At 42.1% G+C, this 15,523-nt stretch overlaps 1 protein-coding gene across 1 annotated transcript in view; it reads left to right on the forward strand.

Moving 5' to 3' along the window:
- KCNJ3 (potassium inwardly rectifying channel subfamily J member 3) overlaps window positions 1-13,441 on the forward strand; it is a 169,808-nt gene extending 156,367 nt beyond the window's left edge. Inside the window, exon 3 of the mRNA XM_069985094.1 lies at window positions 12,797-13,441. Coding sequence (XP_069841195.1) covers window positions 12,797-13,377 — 581 coding nt within the window. The 3' untranslated portion in view covers window positions 13,378-13,441. The remainder of the gene's footprint in view (window positions 1-12,796) is intronic.
- Window positions 13,442-15,523: the final 2,082 nt, after the last annotated feature.

The raw sequence follows: 15,523 nt of genomic DNA on the forward strand, positions 1-15,523 counted from the left end.
TTTCCTCTAGTGATAGGAACGTTGTGTATTTCGCCGGTGTATGGTTACTGGGTCACTGTGTGTTCTTAGTTTGACATACAGGAGCCCTCTGTTACCTGTGATCCTTCCTGGGAAAAATCTGTTTGTGCTTTCCACATTGAATCCCTTTTGGTCCTCTGTATAATAACATGTTCCTCTGCATTTATTAAAGTGCCCCTGACTCACAACAAGCGGAGTGTAGTTATACTTGTGTAACATCTTCAGCTCCTGAGATGAGTTTCTACCAGAGTGAGCGGAGAATAATATTTTCTTTATCTATCCCAGCAGACATGTCTAAAGAGCCAAACGTTTTACATTGTGCGGAATAGAGAGTCGGTTTCAAACAGTGCTGCCTATGATCTGGTCCACAGCCCATTACAATATCCATTCTATTAGCTCCTGGTTGGATTCCAGATGGGGGGCTGCAGATGTGTATGTATCAGGAGATGGCATTATAGATCACATAGAGCTGAGCACAGCATATCCATCCTGTGGAGCAGCCACAATAGGTCGCCTATTGGAAAAAAAAAAAAAAAGCCTTCTGAAATGAAAATTTCCCATTTTGATAAAAATTTTATGTTTCTTAAATATTATATGAGGTTGAGGTCCAGGGCACTAGGTAAAAAAAAAAGTGTAAGACTTATTCCCCTCCCTCTCCCATTGTTATAGAGTATGTGGGGGCAGTAAAGTGAATCTAGTTTTATATTTAACTATGATGTGATCCCAAAAATTGCACAAAATGGTCACTGCCAACTAGATAAAATAGAGTGACAACTATTACAATGATTTGCTTGGGTTCCAAATTTCGAACAAGATTGGGTTCGTCCGAGCCTGAGCGTGCATCATTTGATTAGTGGTGGCTGCTGAAGTTGGATGCAGCCCTTGGGGGGGTCCTAGAAAATATGTATACAGCCATAGGCCATAGGCTATATCCATGCTTTCCAGGACTTCCCTCCCTTCCAACTTCAGCCGTCACTGGTATTCTAATGCCAACATTCAAAGGAACCCATGCTTGAAGTTTGTTCAGCTCTAGTTGTCACCTAGCCTTACCAGGCTACAAAATGGTCCATGAGAATAAGAGATGGACCGTTCAAGATTGTGTTAAAGTGAAACTGTCACAAAGTCCCTTGACCTGATCGGCAGTGAATCTTATTCTGCTGCCTGAAGTTCGGGTATTCTCGGATACAACCATGCCATGATGATAAGGCGCATGACCCCCTTTTTGCTCCAATTAAGGTTCCACGAATTACAATCACTTCGTGGTCGTATCCATGAAACCACAAACTTCTGGCTGCAGAATGGAAATCACCACTATTTGGGTCAGCAGACTGTGTAACAAGTACAGTACACTTAAAGTCAACTTAAAACACGAGATCCGTCATGGCAGTAGCATCATGGTTGAAGGTGTCTGAAGGTGCCATAGATGCCAGGGCAGAAAACAACAAGCCATTCTGTCTTGGCCAGGGTATATAGATGCAGGGCTAGTTACAAAAAATTAAATATTTGCAGCCATATTAATGAAAGGGCAACTGTAAATACTAGAGGCAAACCACGCCACTATGGGGCTCTTGGAGAAACTTTGTTGGCTGCATATGATGTAAGATGTGCAGGGATTCCGACAAGAAGGAATGTAGGTATTAATGAAGGAAAATCGGGCCAAAGAGCACCAAATCCTCCTATCCCATACGGATGGGGAATGGTAGTGTTAGAACCATAAGGTGGTCCCATTTTACTCTTCTCTGTTTTGACCTTTTTTACAACTTTTTTTTTTTTTTCCCAAAAATCTTGGTAATTCCCCATATCCCAGTATCATAAAACCTATCCATAGAATATGTCACTGCAAAACCCCAAGTGTCTGGCTCATTTCTGAAGAAACACAATGTTTAGATGTTACTTTTGATAGTTACACATATTTTTGGCAGACAAAGCGAGGCACGGCACAAAGGCAGTAGTCCAGGGGAAAGAAATTGAAGTCATGGCAGTGTTACAGCTCCGTCATGCCCTGGTCTTGGATCCTTTTAAAATCATATCAGTCACATGAAGTAGGAATGTGTTTAACGCATAGAATGTGGAGTATTTTGTCTCCTGTTCTTTTCGAGCTATTTAACATTTTTTGTTCCCGATCTCTAGTGTCTGAGGTTACTATGGTATTGAGGTTGCTATGGTTATTTCAGACTCTGCTGTGCTTCGGGCAGCTATCAATTTTGACCTGGCGGACACTTAATATTTCAGCTGCTCATGTTCCCTGCCCTTAACGGAACAGTAAGATTTAAAAGAAAATCTTTCATAAGGGGCAAGGGAATAGTGTAATGTATGTCTGAAATATAAAGTGATAGAGCAGCCTATATTTTATCGGTAACATATAGTCCCCATTGGTAATGGGTGCCTTGTTACAGTCTAGCTCTGGTTTGGAGGAGGACATCATATATATCTCCTATCAAGGGCAAAGCACAAATCTCATTAGACCTGGGGCACCAATTCGGGAGTGACTGTTATGTGTTGTTTACTCCCAAATAATTTGTTCAAATTCATAGTCCCAAAATCTTGTATGATATATCACAGAACATGGTGAATAGTGCGGGGGCAGTTACTCGGGGTGCCATACAGGGAGAGGGGTTAACTACAATACAAGTGGTATCTGGGAGAAAGAGGGGGGTTAACTACAATTATAGGGGCATTTTTGGAGGTTAGTTACAATACGGAAGGCATCAGGGGGTTAACTTCAATACTAGGGGCATCACTGGGGGTTTATTACAACACTAGGGGCATCATTGGGGGTTTACTACAATACTAGGGGCATCACTGGGGGTTTATTACAATTCTAGGGGCATCACTGGGGGTTTATTACAACATTTAGGGCAATATTGGGGTTACCTACAATATCAGGAGCATCAATGGGTTAGCGACAATACTAGGGACATCTGTGGGGTTAACTACAATACTAGGTACATCATTGGAGGTAAACTAAAATACTAGGGGCATTCTGAGGTTTCCTACAATACTACGAGCATCATGGGGGATAACTATAATACTAGAGGCATCAGGAGGTTAACTATAATAATACGGGCATCGGGGGGGGGGGGGTTACTATAATAATACAGGCATCATTGGAGGTTAACTACAATACTAGCAACAGAGGGTTAACCACATTACTAGGGGCATCATTGGGGATTAACTACAATACTAAGGCGTACAATTTCTTGTACTAATGGGCTGAAGGTAATCTGGGAGCTGGGGGAGGGGATGAGAAGTATTCTGTGTGAAGGGGGACAAGTCTGTGAGTGGGGGGACATAATGAGCTCTTTTTGCTTGGGGGGGGCCCTATGTGGAGTAGTCACTAAAAGGAAAGACCATGTAGAGCATTGTGTGTAACAGAGGGGGACATGAAAAATACTCTGTCAGAGAGGTTGTCATTAAGAGGGTTTACCTACAGTTTAACATTATCCCCTATTTAAAGGTTAATAGGTCAATAGGTTATCGGTGGGTTTCCATTTGCCTGGACCCAAGCCAATCACTAGAATGAAGGAGAAATGTCCCCTGCAATGAAAGGAATGCACAGCTCATACACACCCAATGCTTCATTCATTGCCTACAGAGCAGCGCTCAGGCAATGTAGCCATTGGTCGCAGCCCCGCCAACCATCTAGCTATCATACATCCCATGATTACTTGAAAAAAATTAAAGGCTTTGAAAAACATGGCTGCTTTCTTCCAGAAATAGCACCTCTCCGATCCTTAGTTTGAGTGTGAGAGTTCCATTAAAGTAAATGAAGCTAAATTGTAATACCACAAACAACTGAGGATAGAGGTGGTGCTGTTTTTGCAAAAAAAAGTAGCTATGCTTTTTCTTATCCTGGATAACCCCTTTAATCAACACGTTAAGCATCTTTTTTTTTATCCCATTAGATCGCTCTACCGTTGGGGTAGGGATTTGATTTTACGTTAGTATTAATCCTAACACGTTTGTCTTAAACAACTCCGGCAGATGGGATGTATCAAAAGATAAACTAGGTCAATTATACCATTGATTATCTGTATTTAATTCATCATAACGTGTAACAGATAACAAGTTTATAATGGCTGCGGAGAACTGGAGGGAATACGTTAATCTGCGGTAAATATTATGCTTGATTAAGGTCTGATTTTTGAATAAACCCCCGTGCGCTTACAAATTTAATCGGTAAACAGTTGCGCTTGTCCAGAATAATGATGCTCAATATAGATGAAAAAAATATATTATATATATATATATATATATATATATATATATATATATATATATATATAACGAGAGTCATTTTATTTTCTCCGGGAAAATTTAAACCAATCGCTGATTTATACCGGTTGACAATCATGAGTCACAGCAAGAGGTGGCCAGTGTTCTACAGCAAATTAGTTGCCAAATGGTTCATTATTGTATATTTGAGATTTCTAGAACTAGTGTAAACAGCACAGCACGAAATGGATCAAAGAGCAGATTTTTTTTTTATGCTGTTGTTGTTGTTGTTTTTGTTTTTATAGTCCATTATTGCCAGATATAATGAAGCCTCTAATGGAAGGAATGCATAATTGTAGGGCAAAACATATACCCCAGTGAGAACATAGGCCCCAAGCAGGTTGGGAAGCCAGAAGGTGTGCAATTACGGTAGGTTGTAGATACTGAGACCTTTATAAACAGATAATTGGAATGTTGTCTCCCGATTCTCTTGCGGTGGTGCAAAAACATCAGGTTCGGTGAAAGAATCTCAGCAATTAATTACTACCGAAGGAAAAATCGCTCCTAACATGTACAAATCAATTAGCTTTGGTTTAATCATTGGCCAGAGGTTTATCTCCACGGGAGAAAATGTGTTGGCCGTGTTATTCTTTTCGAAGAATACCTTTAGTAACAAATCGGGGACATGAAAATGTAACCAACTGAAACACATGGATGGAAATGGCTTGTATCAATAAGAGCCCATGAAACGTTATATGTAGAGATGAACCAAGCATCTGAAAAGCTTCACAAATTTTCAGTCAAACTCTTTAAGATTTGTGAATTGAATCTTATCGAATTTCATTAAAACAGCCAGAACTATAGTATCTGCAATACTGGGACTATTACAGAAGGGCACATTTATTAAAGCATGTTGTTGTAAAAGTGTCAAAAATCGAAAAAATCACAATTTAAGATAAATGTCAATCATCCAATTTCTGCCATTCCTCCCCTCTCTGTCCCTAAATTATTCTGTTATGGTGCCTTTAGACAGAGAGATTTATCTGACAGATTTTTGAAACGGAAGCCAGGAACAGACTATAAACAGAGAACTGGTCATATAGGAAAGACTGAGATTTCTCCTCTTGTCACATCCATTCCTGGCTTTGGATTCTAAAATCTGTCAGATAAATCACTCTGTCTAAAGGTACCCTTAGTCTCTCCCTGCTCTGCTCTAACTTCCTGCTGTGATCCTGCTCTCCTCCACACAGCTGACTTGCCGCCTCCGAACTGCCTTATATAGAGGGGGAGGGGGAGGTGGTGACATCACCCACATTCAGCCCTCCTATCATATCCTCTTCTCTCTGTCCCTACATTGCTCTGTTAGTCTCTCCCTGCTCTGCTGTAACTGCCTGCTGCCATCCTGCTTTCTTCTCCACACACAGCCCACTGGTCCCCTTCGTTACTGAACCACCTTATATAGAGGGGGAGGTGCTGACATCACAGAGGGGCATGCAGCTGATTGGACGAGCGCTAGGGTTTATGGTTACCGTTCCAGGCAGTGATGTTCCAGGCAGCATGTGCGGCCGCGATTTTGTTTTTTTGGTAATTTTCCTTAACGGATTGGCGGGAATTTGCTTTGCGGAACAAATCAAATTGACAATGCGATTTGCAGGGAATTTTGATTTGCCAGATTCGCTTCGCTCATCTCTACTTAGGGTGCTTTCCTTAGCTAGATCGTGACTGTGATGACCCTTTGCTGCCCTGGATCTTTTAAAATTTGGGTCCCTTTCCCAACTTCAGACTAGAGATGATCAAACAGCACTGATGTTCAGGTTCGTACGAACTCGAACCATCGGTATTTGACTCCTGCAGTCTTCCCGTTCCGTGGGGAAGGTAAGGACAGCCCGAGTCCCGTCTGAAAACAGGAATACAACCTATGGCCTAGGCTGTATTCCTGTTTTCCAGGCGGGACTCGGGCTGTCTTCACCTTCCCCATGGAATGGGAAGACTGCAGGAGTCAAATACTGATGGTTCGAGTTCGTATGAACCTGAACATCAGCGCTGTTCGATCATCTTTACTTCAGATGGCTTATTGCACAGTTTCTTCCAGTCCACTGGTTGCTCCTTAGTACACAGGCTCAGGCCTACTCTCTCTTACAAGCCAGGGCAAGTCTTTTTCCCATTGGCACCCAACACAGCCCTTAAATAACCTCCCTCAAACCCCCTCCTATCAGTGTTGCAGCTCAGCGTTCAGTGCCACAGTGCTTACACCTACATCAATATGAGGTTCCTCCTGGGCCTTCATAGAAACTGGCTCGTCCTCTTGCAGACTTGCAGCCATATAACTGAATATTTCTGCTGCCCATTGACCTTTTTAAGGCAGGGCACCTTCACTGTGTACTTCTTGAGTTTATAATTGGACAATCATTTTGTTCTTTGCTGGTCAAGTATATTTGATGTAACATTTTGATATTCATTGAACATTGTTATGTATGAATCGCAGTTTGTTGCATTATGCATGAATGTTTGCACTTTTTCTTTGCTCTTTTGTTATTTACAATGACACAATAATTAATAATTATTGTTTAACAATAAACAGATCCCCCCCCCCCCCCAATAGAATGAGGTATTGTCCTATATGAGCACAGGTTACAATATACTGCCTGACATACGGTTATGAGGTTTTGGCAATTGAACATACAGTACATCACAATATGAATCGTGTAGGTGTCTACTTATACAAATATTTATCTTATTCTGTTATTTTTTAGAATGTTATAACAGCAAGTAAATCATTTTTGAACATCTCAATGGTAAAAGATAATTATGTTCACAGATTGCTGCAGATTGAAGTCTTACACCAAATCATCATGGGATCAATTACAATGACTGAAATATTTAGAAAACTCAGCCTAGGGAATAGTATGGTATAGTCATATTATCTGCCTCTAAAATGTCATCCTTCCTCTGGATGTAGCAGAAAATCAATGCGACGAATGCCACAAAACTTTTTTCAGTGGCCCAGCACTCCAAAAATGAACGGCTAATTGTTGGAAGCCAATAAAGATGGGTAACACTTAGCTGATAGAAATATAATGCTTAGAAATAATAGGTCTTGGCAAAGTGTAACTTGAAAGGCTCCAAAGTCAATGTGTACCATGGTGTCCACCTTTTACTAGGGTCCATTTGTAAAGGTGGTATCTAGAGATAAGCAAGTGCATGGTACTCGATCGAGCAACAGGGTGCTTGATCAAACTTGATGCTCGACCGAGTACCTTGTGCTGCTCGGGTTACAAAATTTTTCCACGGGGGGGGGGGGGGAGGGGGGATTATACTTACTGCTTTTGTCTTCTTACTTGTATCTTCACTATCACTGCTCAGCCAATCAACAGTGGAAGTGATGTCTTGCCTTTGCCACTGATTGGTTGAGTGGAGTCTCTGGTGGGCACCTGATTAAATACTTAAGTCTCCCATTGTTTCTTATTACTCGACTTGACTTGAATAACAAGCACTTTCATATTTCAGCTCGATTGACTCTAGTCATGTTGTCATGAGCCGGGCCGCACGCTTGGCTCCCGACACTGCCAGGAGTGGCTTGCTTGGCAGAGGCGCCGACAGTATCCCTGGTGATTGGCCCGGCCAGTTGCTAGGGGCGTGCTAACGGTGTCCTTAGCAGCCGGCCTGGTTGCTGGAGGCATGGCAGTGCTTCTTTTGATGTATCCACGGCCGGGGCTTCACTGCCCCCGGCCGATCGGCATCAGCTGTGTTATATTTTATTCACTGACTGGCAGCAGGCACTGCCAGTCAGAAGTCTGTATTTGCCCTGGGGCTGGAGTCTCAGCCCCAATCAGGCCTGAGGCTGGGACTTCAGGCCCAATAAGTATCCTCCCCTTCTCTGTTCCTTGCCTGTGATAGAGTCTAGTTTACTTGTGTGTCTTGACCTAGCATTGTATCTTGAGTTGTACTCCTTTTTATTCAGACTTTTTGACTTGAACTTTGACTACCCTCTTGGAATTTGTTTTTGTACTGCGCCGACAGATAGTTGCTGACCCAGACTCCTGACCTTGTTTTCATTGCGTTATTGTCTGTCTTATCTACGTTATTTATTCCACCTATACAATGCAGGGCAAGTAGGTAGGGGCAGTGGGGCGGGTGCCAGTATCATCTGCCCTTTGTATTCCCATCCCTACCTGACAGGTGTCGTATGTGGCATTGTTGACCTCTTATCCTTAGACACTAGGACCCAGGTGCAATTGCTATTATTGACCTTTTTTTGGTTGGTAGATACTCAAGGAATTTGGTGTATCTAGTCTACTAAGGCAGAGCAGTTGGGAAGGGCTTCTGCTGCAGCCAGGAGCCTCACAGCATGGCATAGTCTGATTGGAGTTTTTTGAGTTAGAAAAGGAAGGATAGAAGATCTCTTGGAGCACCTAAGAAAAATATTTTGAAATGAAAGTTAAAGAGGACCTGTCACCCCCTGTGCCGGGGTGTTAGGCTCCCGACCCCCTGTTAGATCCCCCTATACTTACGTGATCCCGCCGTGGTCCCGCTTCCTGATGCGGTCGGGTCCCGGAGATATCAGCGCCCGAAGCCTGGCGCGCGCGCTGAGAGATGAGTCCGATGCCCATAGAGAATGACGGAGCATCGGACTCCCCATTCATTCTCTATGGGCGTCTGACTCTGCTGTCAGCGCACGCGCCGGGCTTCGGGAGCTGATATCTCCGGGACCCGACCGCATCAGGAAGCGGGACCCGGCGGGATCACGTAAGTATAGGGGGATCTAACAGGGGGTCGGGAGCCTGTCACCCCGGCACGGGGGGTGACAGGTGTCCTTTAACCCCTAGACGACCCTGGACGTAGGGTTACGTCATGGAAGTCTGTCCCCAGACGACCCATGACGTAACCTTACGTCCTGGGTGTTTTTCCCGCTATGAAGCGCGCTCCGGAGCGGAGCGCGCTTCATAGCAGGTGGGGGCCGGCTGCAATCAGCAGCCGGGACCTCACCAGTAATGACACGCTGCAGCGATCGCGCTGCCGCGTGTCATTAACCCCTTAAATGCCGCGGCGCGACCGCGGCGTTTAAGTGTAAGTGACAGGGGGAGTCCCCTGTCACTTACCGATCGGGACCCCCGCAGTGTGCCGGAGGTCTCTTACCTGCCTCCGTGCGGTCCGATCGGCGATCTGCTACACTGAGCCTGCACAGGCAGGCTCAATGAGCAGATCGCCGATAACACTGATCAATGCTATGCCTATGGCATAGCAATCATCAGTGTAGAAATCAAAGTACTGTATGTAGAAGTCCCCCAAAGGGACTTCAAAAGTGTAAAAAAAAAAAAGTTCAAAACACCAACACACTACCCCAAAACCCCTCCCCCAATAAAAGTCTAAATCACCCCCCTTTCCCATTATATAAATAAAACATATAAAAATGAATAAATAGATAAACATATAATATACCGTAGCGTGCGTAATTGTCCGATCTATTAAAATATTACAAGCGTCATTGCGACCGGTAAACGGCATACACGAAAAGAGGGGAAAAAGTGCGCAGATTACCGATTTTATGTTACATTATATATTAAAAAAAATCAATAAAAAGTGATCAAAACGTCCGATCTTCACAAATATGGTACTAATAAAAACTAGAGATCATGGCGGAAAAAATGACACCCCATACAGCCCCGTAGGTGAAAAAATAAAACCGTTATAAGCGTCATAATAGGCCCATTTTATTAATATTTAATTGCCAAAAAAAAGGATTTCATAAAAAATATATATATATAACATTAGAGAATCTGGGTAACCTGCATATGGTTGTGTTCGGACTGACCTATAGAATAATAGTGTCATGTCGCTGTTACCATATAGTGCATTACGTAGACACAGGAACCCCCCAAACGTTACCATATTGCATTCTTATTTACGATTTCACCTATTTATATCTTCATAAATAATATATTTTGGATTCCATCATACATGTTATGGTAAAATGAATGACGCCATTACAAAGTACAACTATTCCTGTAAAAAACAAGCACTTACATGGCTTGTAGATAGAAAACTGAGAGTGCTAGAGATCTTAGAAGGGGAGGAGGGAAAAACGAAAGCACTAAGATCAAAATTTGCGCGGTCCACTGGGTCATTTTGGGCCTGGTCCTCAAAGGGTTAAAGGGGTTGTCTAGGAAACAAAAGAGTGGTTTCACCCGCATTCGGTGATCTGCATATACGCCCACCTCCTCCATGTCTCAGAATGCTTACTTCCGAGTTGTGGATTTACAGGAAGTTAGCATCGGGGAGCAGAAGGCTTCCGCAGTCTTCTGTCTACAGACAACCTCTTTAATGGAGAAGTCGCTGGAATGCTTTTCTCTATTTAGGCAGAAATAGAAAAGATTGAAAAGAGCTGATAAATTATGTTCTACATTTTTTTTTCATTTTTTTTTCACGTCATTTATAGATGATGTATTTGATAACTGATGTATCATTTATGCAACCTGTTCTGCTAAGAAAAAAAACATCCGGCACAATAAACAGCTTGATGTGAACAGAGCTTTAGTATGACAGTAGGATGATTTGCAGATGATTGCTTATGTTAATTTTCTCTATTGCCTTATGTTTTAAATAAAGCACATATTGAGGATCTTTAACACATTCATGACTTTCTCTGCTCCTGTGGCTTTGGGACTGTCACTTAAAGGGATTATATGAGAGTAGAGCAGAAGGACTGCTTGTTATCGGAGCTCAGCCCTATCCAAATGGGTAGGATGGAACTGTATTATCTGACAAATTTCATGAGAAAAGTGATGGCGCTTCAGAAAGATTTTATTTCCTAGATACTCAGAAATATAAATCCTTGGTAGGAACGTGTTCTGTGGATTAGCATGCAGATCCACATGCGGATCAACTCCACTGTAGTTAATAAAGATGTATATACATAGAGACGTATCCACCCTTACCTTTCCTTTAGTTAAAGACTTTATCCGACATTAGAAATTTTTTATATAATGTTGCCCTGTTAGAAAACATAATAAACATATTATGAGTACCTTTCCATGCTCCCCAGGTGTTATGGCGTCTCCCGAGTGTCCCTGCTGACTGTAGCCGCCACTGACAGCCCGCTAAGCCAATTACAGACTTGAACAGTACAGAGTCACAGTCAGTAATTGGCTGAGCACGCTGTCACTCACAAGACAAGTTTGTCTCAGAATTTTTTGGGCTGAAGTCAACAGGACACCAGGGAAGCATAGAGAGGTGTCTATTCGTTCCAACAGGGCAGCACTATATAAAACATTTTCTGATGGCAGATAATCCCTTTAAGGAGTGTAACACAAAATCACTACATGCTATCGGAACCTCACACCATGCAGCTCAGAATGCATTAAATCTTTAAATCTTATTTATCTAAAAACTGCACTTGGTATGTAACCTTTAGTGTTTTATAAAATATAGGCAATTGAGGTTACATTAATAAAGGTAAAATCAGGAGCCACAGATTGTCAGGAGGAAAGTTAACTAAGATGGGGTAAAGTTAAAAATAGAAAAAATAATCATTTCAAAAATCATCAATTCCCCCAGGCTTAAGTCCTGCTACTTCGCCGATCCCCTCTGGTACTGCAACAATGACATTGTATACATCATTCACCAAACTACTGCAGCCCATCACCTCAGCGATAACACTTACGTTAACAGCACAAAACCACTGAGGCCAGTGATTTGCTGCAGTGGATAAGTAAATGATGTATGTGACATCATTGCTGCAGGATCAATAGAGAGGCGCTCAATTGACAGAAATTTTTACATTTCCTGTTTAACCCTTTCATGACCGAGGGTCATTGATTCCTCGAAGCCCAGGTCATTTTGGGACTTCAGCTTATGGAATCATAAAGATCGCATAGGCTAAAATCCCTTGCTTTGCCCTCTCTCCTATGTCCCCTGCTACTGTAAGAAGCCAGTAACAGCAGCAGGGGAGAGATGGGAGGGGGCAGAGCTTGTGGCCGCGCAACAACCTTACCTCCCTCCCATTCCCCCCTGGCCCACGTAGCCAGGATGCCAGAAGGCTGAGGCTTCAGGTGTCCATGGCTACCATAGGGGTTATTAGACAGAGAGGGAGAATTCTCTGCCTGAAGCCCTATAGATGCTGCGGTCGTGCCGCATTCTCTCTTCTAACTGCGGCCTTGTTTCCAGATTAATGTAGCTCTGCCATCACCTATATTCTGGGCCATAAACTGGCTGGACAGCCTATAACATGGGGTCAAATAGAGTCATAAAGTGCTTCATTTACTTGTTTAATAAAGTTAAGCAAAATTTAAAGTGACCAACCCCTTTAAGGATGACATGTTTCATACATTCCCACATAATGAGTTAGCCTTTTTATGTGAACTTATATATTAGGCAACTTTGAGTAGAAGGTTCTCCAATAAGATGATTAGAATAAGTCTCCTAGTCTTTTAGTCTCCTAGGATATTAACATTTTGTCCCTATTGTAACATGAATCTTTAATATTTTTCTAAATAAAGACTGTCATCATGTGATTGGAATATTTTTGTATATATTTTAAGTTAATATTTTTGTCCTCTAATTCCAGGAATGACCTGCCAAGCACGGACATCCTACACGGAGGATGAAGTTTTGTGGGGCCATCGCTTTTTTCCTGTAATATCACTAGAAGAAGGGTTCTTTAAAGTAGACTACTCACAGTTCCATGCAACATTTGAAGTTCCCACCGCACCTTATAGTGTTAAAGAACAAGAGGAAATGCTTCTTATATCCTCACCTATTATACCACCAGCAGTAAGCAACAGCAAAGAAAAAAATAATTCTGTAGACACTCTGGATAGTCTTGATGACATCAGCACAAAAATGCCTGCGAAACTCCAGAAAATGACTGGCAGAGAGGACCTACCCAGAAAATTGCTCAGAATGAGTTCTACCACTTCCGAAAAAGCTTACAGCATGGGGGACTTGCCAATGAAACTTCAACGAATAAGTTCAGTTCCGGGAAACTCAGAAGAGAAACTGGTCATTAAGACGACAAAGATGATGTCGGATCCGATGAGCCAATCAGTAGCAGATTTACCACCAAAGCTTCAAAGATTGTCGGGTGGCAGGATGGATGGAAACCTCCCACCAAAATTACGGAAAATGAATTCCGATCGATTTACATAACACAAACTTTTTAGGCATTAATTATAAAATGGGTTGGAAGATGCATCCATGAAATAGATAAGGAACCAAACCAACGCCGCTCGTGCGGAGATCCAAAAGGCTGCCTTTCCTATGTAGGAAAACCTGGTTGGCGGCAGTTTTAATGGTAGTCAGGACTGTACTGTATATATAGTGCTTTGATAAGAGACCTAATATGTTTTTACGGTCTTTCTAGAACTGAAGTAATACTAATTGGCATGTAGTATCACATCAAGCATGCAATAATAGTGTGCATATTTTGCATATAGTTTTATGGCATGAATCTTACTTTATATTGTATAATCTAAAAGGAAAAAAAAAGAAAAAAAAAAAAAAGGAAAAAGGGGCATTATTCTCCCCCAATATTTTTTAAGACTAGTAAATCTATCATAAGAAAGGTTAACTATAAGGGCAAAGTTTTATTTCAGATGATCTATTATTTGGATATAGATTGTAAATATGTGTCCATCTCGGTATATGTCATCTCAATGTTTTTTGCATTTCACAATTTCAAAAATGGGAATTCTAATTATACTGTGGCTGGTGAACTGTTCTAAAACTCGTTGGTAGCCCCTTTAGAAAAAAGTTGTTTTTTTTTTTTTTTTTTAAAGGGGTTTTTCGGTCACAACAAATTGATGGCATAGTCATAGGTTATCAATATCTTAACGGTGCAGCGATGACACCGAGTACCCTGGCAATAAGCTTCTTGCCTGAACTGTGATTCATATACTATGTGTATACCAAATACTGCATTTGGTTAAAGGGGTTTTCAGGATAAGAAAAACATAGTTATTTTCCTCCAAGAACAGGACCACACCTGTCCTCAGTTTGTGTGTGGTATAGCGGCTCCATTTCTTTCAAGGGAATAGAGTTGAGTTGCAATGCCACACACAATCTGAGGACAAGGGTGTTGCTGTTTTTGGAAGAAGGCAGCCATGTTTATTTAATTCTAGACAACCTCTTCAATGCAGCTTAGCTTGATGTGAAAAAGAGCTGAGTTGCAGTAACCTATCATGACCCACAATGTTTGGAGCTGTCTGCTTCCAGTTCTCTGGCAAACCGTTGACTGATGGGGTTAGCAGGTATTGGCACCCCCACTGATCCAATGAACTATGCTAGGGATAGGCTATCAATATCTTGTTATAAGAAAAACACTTTAAGCCAAAGGCCTACATTTTGTGGCAATGTTGTCCAATTGGCCCCATGCTATGTAGCGTAAGGCATGTTTTGGACAACTGTATGGTGCCTCTATACAGTACTATATTATGGACTTCTTCCTTATAAGCAATTAGAGATGAGTGACCTTCGAGTAAGTTCGGGTTCTTCCAAACCCAAAATCTCTGCATTTGATTACCGGTGGTTGAAGAAGTTGGGTGCAGCCCTAGCGAGTTCTGGAAAACATTGATACAGCCTATGGCCTATGGCAGCAAACTTCTTTAGCCACCGGTATTCAAAAGCAGAGAGTTTTGGTTCAGATAAACTCTAAGGGCCAGTTCACATGGAGTAAAAGAGGCAGAATTTGCGACGAAACATTCTGCCCGGAATCCCGCCTGCTTCAGTGTCATACAGTCTGTCAATGGGAGGGCTCACGCGCCTCCTCTCTCCGCACGTCTCCGTTCAAAGTATTGACATGTCAATTCTTTGAACGGAGAGGCGCAGAGAGAGAGAGACTACCATAGACACGCTGTATGACCAAGAGGCAGGCGGGATTCCATGCAGAGAGTTCCGCCGCCTCTTTTACTCCATGTGAACTGGCCCTAATATCCACAAAGTTTTCTAATCTCTATAGGAAACGCTTCTAGGGCAGAGATGGGAAACCTTTCCCCTCCAGCTGTCCAGCTCTCTAACTTGCCTGTCCAGGCATGTTGGGAATTGTAGTTTTGCTACAGCTAGGGGGGCCAAAGGTTCCCCATCCCTGCACTACAGAAAAATAATTCTGTAATATAGAGCATGACTTAATTTGTCAGCTTTTTTATGCTAATAAGATTCTTGCAAAATCTATACTTTATGAAATTGGTTTAATACCCTGCATTATTTATTATCTACAATGTTTTGTCCATACTAACCGAAAATACTTAAATTAAAAAAAAAATATTTTAGTCATTTCAGCTAACACAGAAAAAAAATT

Source organism: Dendropsophus ebraccatus, chromosome 9 (genome assembly GCF_027789765.1).
Source record: "Dendropsophus ebraccatus isolate aDenEbr1 chromosome 9, aDenEbr1.pat, whole genome shotgun sequence".
Lineage (NCBI taxonomy): Eukaryota > Metazoa > Chordata > Amphibia > Anura > Hylidae > Dendropsophus > Dendropsophus ebraccatus.